This window comes from Passer domesticus, chromosome 7 (assembly GCF_036417665.1).
Source record: "Passer domesticus isolate bPasDom1 chromosome 7, bPasDom1.hap1, whole genome shotgun sequence".
Classification (NCBI taxonomy): domain Eukaryota; kingdom Metazoa; phylum Chordata; class Aves; order Passeriformes; family Passeridae; genus Passer; species Passer domesticus.
Genome location: NC_087480.1, coordinates 7,911,490 through 7,927,090, shown reverse-complemented (window position 1 = coordinate 7,927,090; position 15,601 = coordinate 7,911,490). Strand labels below are relative to the sequence as shown.

The following is a 15,601-nucleotide window of genomic DNA, read 5'->3' as shown; positions in this document are numbered from 1 at the left end:
GTACGGCCTCAGGAACTTCAAGGCTGGGTACAAACTAGTCCAATCTAGCTAGTCCTAGCTACGATGTTGCACAGATCAACCAAAGCTTAAAAAAAGTAGTATTTTTCATTGTTTTCATAGATAAAATGAGTTTTCTGTTTGTACTGTTTTTTTTTTTTAATTTTTCCATTTAAAATGGGAATGTATTAAAATATTTGTCTTGCTGCGTAGTTCTTGTGAATTCCAGAAGGTGGCACAACTGGTTTTCCTAAAAGTGTTCTGATTGCAAGAAATGCACACGATGATACTGCGCTGATTTTAAAGATATTGGTGAAATTTTGATATAAGGGGAAGCTGGATCAGCTTAGACCTTAGCATTTAAAAGAGTTATTTCAAGGTATGCCCATCTGCCTTTTTTTTTTTTCAAACTGCAAAACGCTTTTGTGCAGGTTTTTATAGGTAAAGTTTTTGACGGTGGAAGTAGCTTTCCTGGAAATGCAGGGGGGAAGAAAGGGATTATCCAGTATGTGTGCAGTGAAATTCTTTCCTGAGCTGTTTTACAGAATCCCAGTTTCCCATGAACACATTGTTTAAATAGCTTGCTTTATCAATTTGTGAAATTAGACAAATTCCTGTTTCTTTTAAGCTCTTTAGCAAATGCCATAAAAATAAATTATTGGTATGGTAACATATAAATGATAGTTTGGTGTGGTAGCACCTCTAACCACAGGCAGATTTTTAGGTGTACCAACATTAGGTGTTAGAAGCAGTATGTGAAAAGAGTGTGCAAAAAAGACCAAGGAGCCTTTTAATGACAATCTATTTTCAGGTAATGTCTTTTTCTAACTGGAAGCTTAGTCTTTGTGCAGTGTTGCCCTGCATTTATTGACAAGGTGTTAGAAGGTGTTAGATACCAGCTCATTTGATGCTTTCCTTATTAGTCTGTCTCTGGAGGAGTTATCTCCACTGTGGTGTTGATGGTTAAATAAACTTTAAATGCAGGTATTGTTTCCATTCAATGTAGAGAGACTCACTCCTAGAGTGAGGGTACTGAGCAGGGGTGTCAGTGCAGGGGTGCCCTGTGCCAGACACAGTTGGGGTGGATTTTACATTAAACTCCCTTTTTGTTAGAATACTTAATTGTAACGTGTAGGACAACCCTGAAACTTTTGAAGGAATGAGATGCGTGGGATTTTTTTCACTTTCCTTCAGCTCCCTCTGTCAGACAAAGCCCTGAATTACAGCTGCTTTACTTCGATCTATTTCAGAGGAGGGCTTGTCCCAGCTCAAAGTTATCAAAGTTGCTTGGCGTTCTGTATGTATGCTTCAAAAAGATATCTTCAGCTGAAGAAAAGTACACTACTGCAGCTGCAGAAGGTGCTGAAATACAGATATTTCTTGGTTTAGCTGACTCTTGCACTGTGTCTTCGTGCATCACAGCTGTGCAATGCTATTTCACCCCAAGGACCTCTACACCATGCACATCTATTGATTCTTTATTTTTTTTTCTCTGATGTGATCTCTCCTGAGCCTGCTGTGATTCACTAGAGCAGCACAGATGAGAAGGATGTGACTGTTTTGCATAGGAGCCTGGAGTTATTTGCAGAATTTAGACCCTTTTTTTCCTGACCAGATGATGTGGGTGGAATGAATTGGTGCAGCTGTGCTGGTGGTGGCGTTCACTGGGCTGAGCCTGCCACCCACCTCTCTGCAGCCTTCTCCTCCTCTGAGCTTCACTGATTTATTTTCAGTTCTGTGTTTCTGAAGGGGGCTTTGCCAGGTAAAGGAATGTGGCCACATGTCTCAATAAAAATGCAGGAAACTGTCAGGAGTGTGTGGGAGTGCTGGTAAAATGTCCTGTAAAAGCTCCTACATGGACCTTGGTGAAAGCACTGAACTGCATTTTTGAATAGGAGTCAGATATCTAAAGTTTTATGAAAAAAAGGTTTATAGCCATAAGACTTGAAAGTATTTGATTTAAATAGTTCCTAGTTTTTAAAAATGCAAGTAAAATTGCCATTCTTCCATGGGCCTTTCTAAAATCAGCTTGTACTTTTCTTGCTCTGTACAATTATTTTATGCAAAGCAGTGTGTCCTCATTTGATCCTAAATTACCCAGATTGCCACTAAATAGGGGTATTGCAATTGCAGAGTTCTTCCAGTCTGCTAAGTGAATATTTTAAAACTTTAAATCTGCTTTTGGAAATGAATTAGTAGCTTGTATATTTGCCTACCATAACATATTTGAAATAACTAACTGTCATTTTTCAAAACTTTGTCTAGGAAACATGGAATTTTCCTTAAATCTATGTTCTCAGAGCTGCTAAAGATGAAAGCAGTTTGTAATTTTCTGTCTATAATTTAATTATTTCACAGATTTAGAAGTAGAGCATAGTGGTGTATTTCAGAGAAATGGAATGAGTTCATATGAAGAATTGTTTTTGTGATTTTTTTTTTTTTTTGTCTTCTGGAAATATCTAAATGTAAGCAAGGTAAGCATTTTGAAAGTTGCAAGTGTTTTTAAATGTTGATGTCCACTAAGATGGGCCTAATTCTGTGTCACGAATACACTCATTGATTGTACAATGAAAATTTAGTACAAGACTGTTTTTCCCACACTGCCTATTAGCTGTTCTGGTTTTGGTACTAATTTCACCTGTTCTCATGGCATTTATTTGAAATGATCTGTGGTCCTGAAACTCCTTTTCTAGTGTAGAGAAATTATACTATTTTTTTCTCTCACTGAATATGAGAAATTAACACTAGCCATAAACAATTAACATTAGTGACAAATTTGAAATTAAATGTTTTACTGGTGAAGACTTGACATGTCCTTGTGTGAAGGCAAGCTGAACTTTAAAATCAAATTGCTATTTAGTAAAAAATTGTATCTAATATTAAATTGTAATTAAATTGATTGTGCCTGGGTGTCCCTTTTGTGAGTCCTTGAAGGAATGCAGCCAGCTGCAGTGCAGTGGCCATGGGATCCTGGAAGGTGCATGCCTGCAGTTTTTATGGTTCCCAGGTTGCACACAATGATTTCTGACAACCTGGACTTGAAGCATCAGCATCTTTCTTGAAACCTTTTCAGTATCATTCTCTGTCAGTCTTTCTGAGGGGTTCTGGCCTTTGGATAGAGGTGTCAGGAGTGTCCACAGTGGAGATTTTGTGGATTGGAGGTGTCAGAGGTGACGATGCAGTAGGAGTCCCTGTGTTCAGGAAAGGTTTGTATTTTTGGCTTTAATGAAACTGAGTCATTACAGAATCACACAAGAGCAGTGATCAAGGCTTTGTTCTTGCCTCCCCACACCTGCTCTTCTCTTTTCATCAGGGACACTTTCTGTAGGTGTGCAGAAACACACTCCAGTGGATAAAGATGGCTGGATTTAGAGAATGCAAGAGGACTAACAGATTTCATAGAAATAATGCAACAATAAAAGAAAAAGCCTACAAACTTCCACCTTAAGAATATTTCCAAAAAACATTACCCACCACATGGCACCTGTAGTTTGCAGTCTGTGGTGCAGGAAATACTGAAGTTTTTCATGGCTGGTGCTCAGTCCTGGCTTCTGTTCCATTACTAAATTGTTTAATATATTTGCAGCATTGAGTCTGATGTGTAAATGTGTTTAGGCATACTTTACTAAAATAAATTGAGCAGCCAGCAGACTATAACAGCTGTGGAGAAGTTGTTTAGAAATAAATTCTTTGTAGTTCACAGTTTGACCTAATAAAAATAACTGTTGCTTCAGACAATTATCTTCAGCAGGGTCAGTCTGGCTGCTGTGACTGTGCATTCAGTTTTCTGTGTTGATTTATTTAATATAATCACCTGGGGAAGATGAGCCAAGTTCTCTGAATAAATTGGTACTAATTCAAAAGCATTTCTTCTTAGTGGTGTGCTGTCAGTAGAGTACATGGACTTAGATCAAAAATTGGAAACCTTCATTAGCTCACTTTGGTTTTACCCCCTACTAAGTGTTTCAAGACCTTATTTTACCTAATAAATTTTACATAACAGTAATTTACCCAAGCAAAGCTGATTTTTAAAAATATTTTAACCTGCGTCTTGTAATTAAGCTAACAGTGCATCTTGACAAATCTTACCTCAATTTTAGAAAAATCTCTTTTCAAGAATACACACAAGAAAATGCAAGACATCCTTAAGTGGCATAAAATAAAACCCACTTTCATGGTAAGAAACACACACTTCAGAATATTCAAAATATTTCTGAGACTTTATGTAGTTACCAAATATACCTGAGACAGGCTTTAATATTTTAATAAATGAATGCTTCCAAATATTTAAAGTGTGAATACTGCAGGGACTGAATTTATGCATTTCTTGTCTCCCTTTTCCTGCAAGTTTTTGGGAACCTGACTTAAAATTTTAGCAAAATTATTTTACTTAAATAGTTTTTAAAATAGTTGATTGTGACCTTATAGGAAATGGCATGAGTTTTTTTGAATGTTTGCAGTTGCTGAATAATTTCAGAAGTTTCAAACTTAGACTATAAGATTTTTTTTTTAATGTATGAATGATGCAAAGACCAGGATTATTTGAAAAATGTGTGAAATGGAGAAACTACTTTTTCAACATGATTCCTTCTCAGCATCTTTGGTTTGTTGAAGAATTTTGGTAGTCTGAAAATCATGTGAGAATTTGAATCTCTCCTATCTGAAGTGTGCGGAAGGAAAGGGAAAGTGGCTGTGTCAGATGCAGGGTAATGTGTGTTTGTCAAACGTGTATAGAAGTAATGTATATCTATACATAGTGTGTGTATATATATGCACACACATGCTATATACACAATCCCATATATATAGTATGCATATATATATTTAGGTATAATAATTTTCACTGAAATGACACATCCTAAAATGTTACTGCAGCAATTTCCTCATTTATACAGGAAAAAATGCTGAGTGAGTGAACAGAAAACTGTAGCACTTCTGGTTAAACACATAGAACATGCCCTGACTGCTTAACTTAGTATTTAAAGATTTGGGAATTTTTTTTCCTGTTTGAGAAATGGCCCCACATATTGCTATAGAGACTTGAACCTGCACTGCTTACAGCATTTTGACAGCAGGAGGGGTTGGCTGCAAATCCAGTTTATCTCACTTCTTTATGATTGTTCCTTGTTCCATGAGCAGCCATCCCTGTTTAAAAGAATTAAATTTATTTGATAGTAACTACTTTGTAAGCATCTCTGATCCATTTATGAGATGAGATTATGGATGGATCCATGTATTATCTATCACATGCACCTTGATGTCTACAGTACAACTGCTTCTAAAAACTGCTGTATCTTATATCTGATGTCTGTGGGTCTTTTTATCCCCAGTTATAAAAAAAAATTTGAATTTAAAAAAAAAAATTGAGACAGCATAGCAGGTAGCAAGTCAAAGTACAGGCACAATTGTCAGAATGTCTTTAGCAGTTTTAAAGCTAATTTCTTAATGAAATTTAAAAAAAAATTAAGTCAAAGACAGTTTCTTAGTAAGATTTTTGATGTTTCTAGAAAAGTTGCCATTTCAGTAAAAGCATTGCCAGGTGCATATTGCCAGTCTTCTTCTGTACTTCAGTATTTGGGGAATGTTTCAGTGCTGCTCTGAGAGGACTGCACCTGTGACTGCAGTGGTTTCCTTTGGATTCCTCCTTAGGCAAAGATTTGTTTTCCCTTCACATGAATTTTGGTATGAATATTTTGACGATGTATGGTCAAAGAAATTGTATTAATTAACTGACTCATATACAGGGCAGCACTGTCAACACCATCTTTTAATTATTCTCTTCCAGTAATTGGAACAGCTGCAGTTTAATAGTCTGAAAAGCCAGAGGTAGAAGCATGAGAAGCACCCATGTGCAGTGGAAAGAGCTGAGTGAGGAAGCCAGTTAAATTATCACACAGTGGAAACCTGTTGAGAAATGTTGCACATCATTATTTGTTCCTCTTCAGTTGTGAGTCTTGTGCCTTTGCAACCATATTTAAATTGCTGAAATTATTTGAATATTGAAATGATTACTGCGTTTGAGCTCTGTGCCTTTGGGAATATATTGCTGGATTTTGGGGGTTCTGCTTTATTTTCTTCTGTATCAAAATGCTCTTGTGTGGTGTAGGATGCACCAGCTCAGCAGGCTGGTGGTTTGAAGATATAGAAAAGATGAGAGCAATTCCTCCCTATGTGAAACTGATTTTCTGCCTTCTGTTTGGAGTGAGCTCAGCTACTGCTAATATCATAAGCCAGGGATTTTATCATATAACAAATGCGCATTTTAAAATGGAAACATGCTTTTCTATCAATGAGTTTTTAGAACACAGGTGTGGAGGAAAAGAATCTCAAAAATTTGAATATGATTACTGGTTTAACCACTACAGTTTTAAGGTATTTTTCTTGTTGAGTCTGGATCGTCTCTTATATAAACACTATATCAGTAAAAAATATTTCGTGACACAAATATTTCTGTTGTCTACATTTCTACATGAAAATGGGAGATGTACATCATACTGTCACTGTAGCTTTGACTATATTTCTTTCTGGAAAGCTTAAGAAGTCTCAGGTTCTGAAGGTGAGAAGACTTTTCAGGTCATGCTAGAAAGGGTTTGGAAGACTTGAGAAAGTTGTGATGTAGCACAACCCTACTTTTCACCTAGTGCTTTCAGTTCCTCTGACATCTAAGAGATTAATAAAAGGAGAGAGGTAAGTAGCCTGTTAAAGTGGAACAGCAATTTTTTAACCACAGCAAATCACTTGACTGAGCAAGTATTTTTTTCAGTTTTGTTTTTAACGGTTTAAGAACTGAGGAAAAAAGGTTATACTCATTATCTGTACAAACTGATGAAAATCCAGCAGCATCTCTAGAAGTTGTCTTTTATTCTGCTTGGTTTTTGTACAAAAATTCAGGTGGCATTCAAAGGCTAAGGATAAATACTTTCAGCCTAGAACAGTTTTATATTGCCTGGGCTCTGGTACAGATTTCTGCCTTGTGCCTTTTTCTTCTTTTTGAACAACTTTGAAGGGAAGTCTTATGGGAAATGCAGAGATGGTTTAAAAGTTTTGTTGGATGCACAGATGCCCCAGAACTGTGAACACAGTGGGCTGTAAGAGGACAATGTGTTGACAGTTGCTATGTGTGACACAACGTGGCAGCAGCTTAGCATTCAAAGGAAGGAAGAGGATATCCCCAGAAAAGGAAGAGAGTCACAAGGGATGTGGTTTTAGCTGTGTTCCTGCTCTGAAAATCAGGGAGAGCTTTCAGAAGAAAAGGTGCTCTGATCAGTGTCCTGGCACGGGAACTCTGTGTGATTTGGTCATGTGCTTGCTCAGTGTGATGCTGTGTGCCTGCTCTTCTCATTTGTGGCCAAATTTTGCTTGTTGGTCAATAGTGAAGCAGAATGTAGGTACAGGGATGGAGGGAAAGGGTTAGGAAATGCTTTCCTCTCTAATCACAAGCACTTTTCAGTCTTCTCTCTGTGGGATCAGAGCTGCACTACTGTTCTGGCATTGTTTAACATCTCAGGTCCACAAAGTGGCACCTTGGGATCCTGCCTTTGGTGGCATTATTTACTTTTGTTCTCCTTATGCCACCTGTTCCTTTCCTTTATGGCTGAGTTTTGTGCAGAATTTTGTGGTACTCTGTTACCTTGTCTGTGCTCAGTGCAGCTGTGGAAACACGAATATGGAAATAGTTGCTTAAAACCCAAACACTTTCTCATCTTTTTTACACAGAATTAAGGATATGTGGCAGACTTGGATAATAAGTAGAATGCAACTTCAAGCAAGTTATAAATAGTAGATGCTTTTAATTTTGAATGTGCTTATGAGAAAATTACAGAAAAACCCCTCAAATGGTCCCAAAATTATGTTTAATCTGTGCAGTTATCGTGGGATTTTCAGCACTTAGGAGTTTTAAACTTAAAGCACATCTCCAATTTGTGTGCCAAGTTGATATGTTTTTAGAGCACTTCACTGGGAAAATATTTTCTCAGCAAGGAGTATTCTGCACAGAGGTGTAATGCTGATTTTGGCCCTCAGAATCCTTCAATTCAGGATGAGTGGCAAAGCTATGTAACGTGAGAATAGAAAAATGTATATTCAGTGGTGCAGCACACTCCAGGAGATCAGATTATTTTCCCATATATTTAAATGTACAGCTAAAATGTTAGTTCAAAATCTTACTTAAAATATCAGAATTATATACTGAGATGTTCTGTTGTCTTAGGAATAGTTGATGCAAAGCATAAAATACATAATACTATTTTCCTTGTGAATATGCAACCAATCTGTGACTGTCAGGAAGAAAATGGGATTTGATTTATTTTTTTTCTCCTTATGTGTGGATAGGTGATTCATTTCTCACATGGTTGTTCTTTAGCAAGTGACAAGCATTTCCCTATTTTTAGAATACCTGGCACTGCTACTTTCTTCAGTTCTGGATTTTGTACATGGGCTGTTTGGTGGAGTAGTTTGTGCTGGATTTTGGGAGGGGATTTGCTTGGCAGTGCTTGCAATTCCTGTACTTTTAAAAAACTGTTTATTGTTTTTTCTGCTAAGGTTTTATTTATGTTGTTTGTAGAGTAAGTGGAAAAGTTAGTAGGACCAGGAGCACACAAAGGAGAGCAGGTATTTGAGGACTCATGTTGCCCTCTAGGGTGAATGATCTTGTTGGGGTCAAAAGTGAGAAGTAACTCTGATTTCTGTGCCTGTGTGGATTGACTTCAATGTCAGTCAATGCTTGGGAATGACTTTATGGCTTGAGTTGGATTTTATTTTACTGATCCAAAGGGTATTTCAGGAGTTACTTCTGTAAAAGGGGTCCATTGATTGTCTTTAACCTCATTCTTAGTCATGCTGCTCTTAATAAATAAAACATGTGAGGATCTTATTGGGGTGGTAGAGCAGTGAGACAGAGGCTTTACAAGCAGTTACCAGTTGGTTGCACTGGCTGCACTCGGTGTGAGGAAGGCAGTAACTATTTGCTTTTTGTATTTTAAGACACTTTCTGTATAATGGTGAATGTAAAAGCAAAGCTGAGTGTGTGAATGCAAATTAATGATTTTTTTTTAAACTTTGTGATTATTATAGCTGCTATGTAAAATCTTTCAACCTGATTTCTAGACCTTCAGTGCAGAGCTGGCACGGTGTAGTAGTCTGGTGGTGTGTGTGTGTGAGAGACTGAACACATTATTGACCAAGTGTGTAGCCAAGCCTGCCTGTTGTCTTGTAAATACTTGAATTATTTTGCTAAAACTATGACTGTGCTAAAACTGCATAGATGTTTTTGCAGGACTTCTGTTTCTTAATAGTCACAGCGTATAAACACTATTGTCATACACAGTGGTGTGTCTTCAGCATCCCAGCAGCAGCATCCCAGTTCCTGTGAAAAATTTGTTGCCTGGGTTAGTGCTGCTCATTTGTGATTTAGAACTTCAGAGAAGTGGGAGAGAGGTCCTCAGTTGTTTGTCCAAGGGGTGCATCTGGTTTTGAGTGAGGTTGTCCTGTGTTATTTTAATTCCTTGTCTTTGGATTTGGCAACTGCTTGCCCAAAACTATTTTCAATACATATTCAATAATGGTGATCGCAAGCAGCAATTATTCACTGGTCATTTCATCCCAAAATTGAATTTACATTGTGAAAAACATTTTGTAACAGTGAAACTTAAAATGTTTCACAGTTACAGAACCCTATCAGAGTGTTGTTAAATGTTACTAGAATGAATACATTTATAGACATTTATAGAAATAGCTCCTGGTTCAATTCTTTATTGCTAAGTAGCGTGACAGGGTGTTGGCTTTTTAATGAGAGGATTAAGCTGTCCTGATGAATAGGAAAATTGTCATGCTGTACAGACACTATTCTGAAATCTGTAGACTAAATATCTTAGTGTTGATTTGGTCTGCTGTGGTGATACATTAGAGGTGCTGTATTTTTTTCCTGCAAGGTAATCACTATAGCGGAATCTCTGCCTTCTTTTCCCTAGAAACATGCTCTGCTTCTGCATAAGATGGCATTAAATTCCCCATTCCCTTTTTAATAGCTTGCCTTCCCTGCTCCCCGCTGTCGTCAGCCCCGGGAGGTCACCAAGCAGAGCCCTGAGCTGCGGAGTGGTCCCTGATGGGGACCTGCCTGGCCCCATCTGCTTCGTCAGCTCTGGAGGCAATTTGGGAGCTGCTGGGGGGGCGTTGAGAATTAGATTGTTGATAGCGTTCCTACAAAGACTGCTATTAACAGCCTGCTAGTCTCTGCTTCTCTACTGCGGAAGACAGAGTGATATTTGTGTTCCCATATCGTGTTGTAAAATGCATGAGATTTTGCTCTTCCTCCTTGGAAATGAGAATAGGAAAATGAGAGCATCCTGAACCAGAAGCTATTAGAAGAGCATGCAGAAACCTGCAGCGATTTCTGCTTTATTTTGTCTTCCTAGCTATGGATTAGAAGGACTGATTTCTGCAATGGGCTTTTTCCATAATGGCATTCTTGTATTGTTTGGTCAGAGCTTGCACAGGAGGAAAACAGGCTGCTGAATTTAGTCACTGATCTCTATTAGCCGTGGCCTAAGGCTATGCTGAGATTTATATCCCATTTGTATTGTTGCAGCTCAAAAGAAGAATGTTCAGAGGATGACAAGTGTATTCTGAGTAGGTATGTTGTTTCATTTTCATATGAAACCCATTTTTTTTTCTGCTTCCATTGGTCAGAAATGAGGTTAATAGGAAGAGAATATAGTACAGTGCTGCAGTGTCCCTGTTAAGGTAGAACAATAGCATCAGAAACAGTACTTTAAAAATTAGCTGCTTTTATTTAATAAAGCTGCATTATGCTGGTGTGCAGAGTGCAGTCTTTTCTTTTTTTTCTTAACATATACTGCAGTCAGTGCTTCCCTAACGAGGTGGCACTATTGTTGAGTTAGAAGGATAGAATCATCATATTGCTTTAGGGGACAGCAGGATTTAAAAGGAGATGCCTTACAGCCCTGTTTTACAGATTGGAAGCATCGGTTTAAGGGCATTGGCAGAATCATTTCCTTGTTCTTAGCAGCAGCCACTGCTGTGTCAGTAGAGTGTGGAATGGAAGTCCTAGTTGGTAGTCTGTTATGGAAACGCTGTTTACTGTTATTGTAGTACCGTGGTGACAACATGCCATTGAAATGGAAAACGAGCTCTCCTGCTATCTGGAAATTCCCAGTTCCTGTGCTTAAAACATCCAGGTCATCGCCACTTTCTCCAGCATACATGTAAGTGAGAGAAATGAGGATAATAAGGTGGGAATTCTATTTGTGAGACTAACCTGTGGCAAAATACCCTGATACATATTAAATGACATTGGCACTCAGGATTTTATCTTGTTTGCTATGTAGACCCCCTCCTGATTTTATCCTGGATGTTTCATGATGGATGTCGTGTCAAGTCTTTCCCTTTTTGTTGAAACGTAGAGAAATTGTTCAGATTAAGCCTTATTCATAATGATACTGTGTATGTTCATTTGAAAAGTTTGTGGTGGTGTTAATTTGTAGAGCTGATCTTGAAATGACAAGTTAAGCTTTGAGGCTGGCAGGCTTTCTATATAGTGTGTATGTGAACGTTTCCTTCTCCTGACTATTTCATTTGGAAATTGAGCTTGAAATCACCTGCTGTATTGTATTGCACTTTTGTTCGTGTGAGTTCTTGTAAAGGTGAAATCATCCTGCTTTGGTCTTGTTTTATTCTTTAAATCTCAGCCGTAATACAAATTGAATGTCTTCATAAAAAGTTATAATACAAGCTTATAACATAAATTTGAATAATTCATATCTGAATACTCATGTAGTTATACAGGTTGTCAGTGTAAAGTAGCTTCACAATGTGCCTTTGTCTTGCCAAATCCTGGTGCAGCTTTTGTTCACCTTTTGTTGCTGTGAGTTCTGTGTTAGCATATACAGGTGGCTTTTTTTTTCCTTCTCTGAAATAAAACTACTAAGCTCAGGGTACTGAATTCCTTCTGCCTTTATTTAAGGAAGCAGTTCTTCCAAAAGGAGGAAGAGTTGCTTTAAAATGCACAGGTAGCAGTGTAGGTGACTTTTCTATCTGGAAATTGCTGTAAAGGCTACTACTTTCCAAAAGACTTCCAGCCTAATACCTACAATATTGGTACTTTTAAGCTTATATTGTCTGCTTACAGATAGGTTTTTGCTTCAGCTACAGGAGGTACATGCTGTAAGAGAGAAGTGCACAGGTCCTTTAAAATGTCTTTTTTTAGTTGTTGTTGCTGAGCGTGGCATTGTTACGGTGGGGCTGAGAGGATCCAGCGCCGGGTGCAGGGTCACTATTGTTCTGGTGTGCAGGGTCACTATTGTTCTGGTGTGCAGGGTCACTATTGTTCTGGTGTGCAGGGTCACTATTGTTCTGGTGTGCAGGGTCACTATTGTTCTGGTGTGCAGGGTCACTATTGTTCTGGTGTGCAGGGTCACTGTTGTTCTGGTGTGCAGGGTCACTGTTGTTCTGGTGTGCAGGGTCACTGTTGTTCTGGTGTGCAGGGTCACTATTGTTCTGGTGTGCAGGGTCACTATTGTTCTGGTGTGCAGGGTCACTATTGTTCTGGTGTGCAGGGTCACTATTGTTCTGGTGTGCAGGGTCACTATTGTTCTCGGGCAGAAGGGCTGGGGAACAAACCTCCCTGTACAAAACCTGAGCTGGGCACACTTGCTTTTAAGATTAATTCATCTTATGACAGGATGTGGATGTGCTTCAGTCTTTTGATGGGAAGCATCAAATATACTTAAGGCTGCCAAAAGGGAAGCTATTTCCTATAAATTGCCACCTATTCTGAATTGTTAAAAAATATTACTTAAATATAAGGCAAGTATCGTGATGATAAGAGTTGTGAGACATTTGAACCTATTTCAAGGAAAGAGTGTCATTAGTGTTTATCTTATGCTGTTGTTTTTAAACTGTAGTAGTCTTAAATGCAAGAAAAATCAGAACTAGCCCAGTGTGATGTCTCTGCTGCTGAAAGGGAGCATTTCTTTTGTGCGTCGCCTTTAAAGTGCTAATCTTAGCCCTGAGAATGCTCCAGCCTTTGTGATGGGGATCGTGTGCCTGATTATCTCAGTGTGGTGAAAGTATGAGCAGGTTTAGTGATCGTGTTTAAACTATATGATGCTGAGATTATCTGGAGCATGAGAAATATGTGATCAGCAGCCTTAATCATCTCCTGATAATGAGTCAATGTATCTCAGTGTTTATGGAGACATTTCTTTATTGGCACACAGACCTGGCTTTAGGAGGACTCGTATAGCTAATGCAAAAATTATTCATATATTTTATTATAAAGAATGAGAAACATTACAAAATGGCACCTATTTGATTAGGCAATATAAATCAACTAATTAAAAAGTCTCTTGTAATTCAGGTTGGCCAGTAAAATAGGTGATCAGATTAATTACCTTCATTGTCGAGATAACAGTAAATTTGATACTGTTTTATATAATCGGATTTTTTCATATTCATGTTTATAACTTTTCTGTTGTAAGTAGTACTCTGCGCACAGGCAAAGAGCTTATGTGTTGAGTAAAGGGTTGAGGAATAAGTGGTGTGTGAAATGCAACATGTATTGATGTAAAATAAATGATCACAAAACTCTAGAATTCACAGCTGAACACTGTTACTAAATATTTTGGATCTAGGATATTCAAAGATATGATTGAGTTTTTAATCTCTTTGATACTTGACATCTAAATCTTACAAAATAGTGTAGTTTGGAATTCAAAGGAGGAAGGTCTTAAAAGTGGTTGTTTTTTTTTTTTCTTGTATTTGAAATGAAATTCCAGTTTTTCAGGTTCCTCTAATAAAGTTGACCTTATCTTTAAATGCTTCATCCTGCTTATGATTTACAACCAATGGATGTATAGATTAAACTGATGATCGTGATGCATAGATTTTATTAGAGTTTTTTTGGTCTGTGTACTCGATAGCTGAATTCTGCCTTGTTTTCCCTGTCTCAAAGTGCTGAGACTGGTGGTTGTGAGCAGGTTTGGCTTCTTGGATGAAGCAAAAAGTGCCACTGCCAAATGTTGGCTGTCCTGCAGCTGTGCAGGCTTAGCTCAGTTCCTGCTTGGGAAGTTTGTGTGGTCGCTGATGGGGGAAGATGAGTGTGAGGAGCTCATCTCAGAGTTCTGTGCCGTGGGGAACTTGTGGCTGGGCAGAACCCAGCATGAAGGACCTGCAGAAGCTGAGGTGTGATGAGTTTGTAGGTGAGGATGTGCTTCTGTCACTGGGAAGTCTGCTAGGTTTGCAGGATCTGCTTCCCCTTTCCTGGCAATGGGAAGGAGCAGCAGGGGCTTGCTGCCTCTCGAGTGGTGGATTTCTATACCACCCGTCATTTATTAGGGATGTTTTCAGGACATCCTGACTGCAAAGGGGTAACTCTTCACATTAAACAGAGGGTAAAGGGATGAGGAAGGCACACATTTCCTGACTTCTGGTGAAACTGATCTAGAGTAGCTTGAAATTTCCTCCAAGCTGGAGAGATCCAGTGACATTGCTTAAGGAAAATCAGGCACTATTAGACTTGGAAGACTGGCATGTGCCAATATATGTAGGTGTAGTGCAGCTGGCTGAGTGCACAAGTTAGAAATGCAGCTGTGGCTGCATGCACACGCGTTTGTCAGGCTGCATTTTCTTTTGTGGCACTTACTTTGCTGAGGTTTAGAATATAGATGCTGTTTGTCAAACATTGTGAAAGCTGTTACAGCAAGTTTATGCACCACTAGTCAAATCATATTCATATTTGTGGTTGTGGTGACTATGTGGAGAGAGACCTACATGACTTCGTATATTAGGTGGACAGTTTCAGCAGGGGAATAAGAGGAAAGAAGAAAGTGAATAACCCTTGAAAAAGCAGTGTCCCATGGCATCATGGCTGTTATTTAACATGACTGCCAAATGTTTAAAAAGCAACAGTGACTGACATAAGCAGAGGTTAAGAATTAAAGCACTACTGCAGTGAGGGTGAGGAACAGCTCTGAACTGTATTTAATAGCTTTGAGGCATAAAGGAACATGAGCCTCACTAATTGTTCATGGAACACAGCATCTTATGCATTAAGAACTAAGAGAATTCTTTCTTATTCACACCAGGAATGTTTTTGGGTTTTTTTACTGTGCACATCTTCCATTAATATAAATGGAAGAGATGTTTTTGGAAACTAAGGAGATTAAAGTGCTATGATGAACATCTACAAAGAATTCAATAATGGAAAAACACTATTTGCAAAAAGACTTTACAGAGGATTGTTCTGTTAAGGTTATGTCATATAAGAATATTCTTAGCTGGTTTTTAGAAAATTAAATGTTCAATTAAGTAGTTTTAGTCACCTGCATGCCAATTTTAAAGATACGTAAAATAAAAGAATTCTTATTTCGGAGCAATCCACTTGTAATCTTGGTGCCTTCTATCCTTTCTCATGGAATAGTAGTAAATGGAAACTGTCCTTTGCATGTGTTTTCATAAATAACTAACTAATATTAGGAGAAATAAACAGATGTGGTATTCCAAATGCATTGCTATCAACGGGTTTACTACACAGTCTATCTTGAGTCATGTGATTATGAAATTTGTCTGATAGGAAATGCTTTGCTCT

The 15,601-nt window shown here is 38.2% G+C and overlaps 1 protein-coding gene across 6 annotated transcripts in view; it reads left to right on the top strand.

The window, feature by feature from the left end:
• Positions 1 to 15,601, top strand: part of KLHL13 (kelch like family member 13) — an 80,083-nt gene that overhangs the window by 31,885 nt on the left and 32,597 nt on the right. Inside the window, exons 1-2 of one of the 6 annotated variants that reach the window (XM_064426691.1) lie at positions 10,181 to 10,627; positions 11,107 to 11,219. The exons of 3 other annotated variants lie outside the window; for them this stretch is intronic. In XM_064426691.1, coding sequence (XP_064282761.1) covers positions 11,122 to 11,219 — 98 coding nt within the window. In that variant the 5' untranslated portion in view covers positions 10,181 to 10,627; positions 11,107 to 11,121. Of the gene's footprint in view, positions 1 to 10,180; positions 10,628 to 11,106; positions 11,220 to 15,601 lie in introns of those variants that run through there. 2 more of the 6 variants (XM_064426690.1, XM_064426692.1) reach the window with 2 other exon arrangements.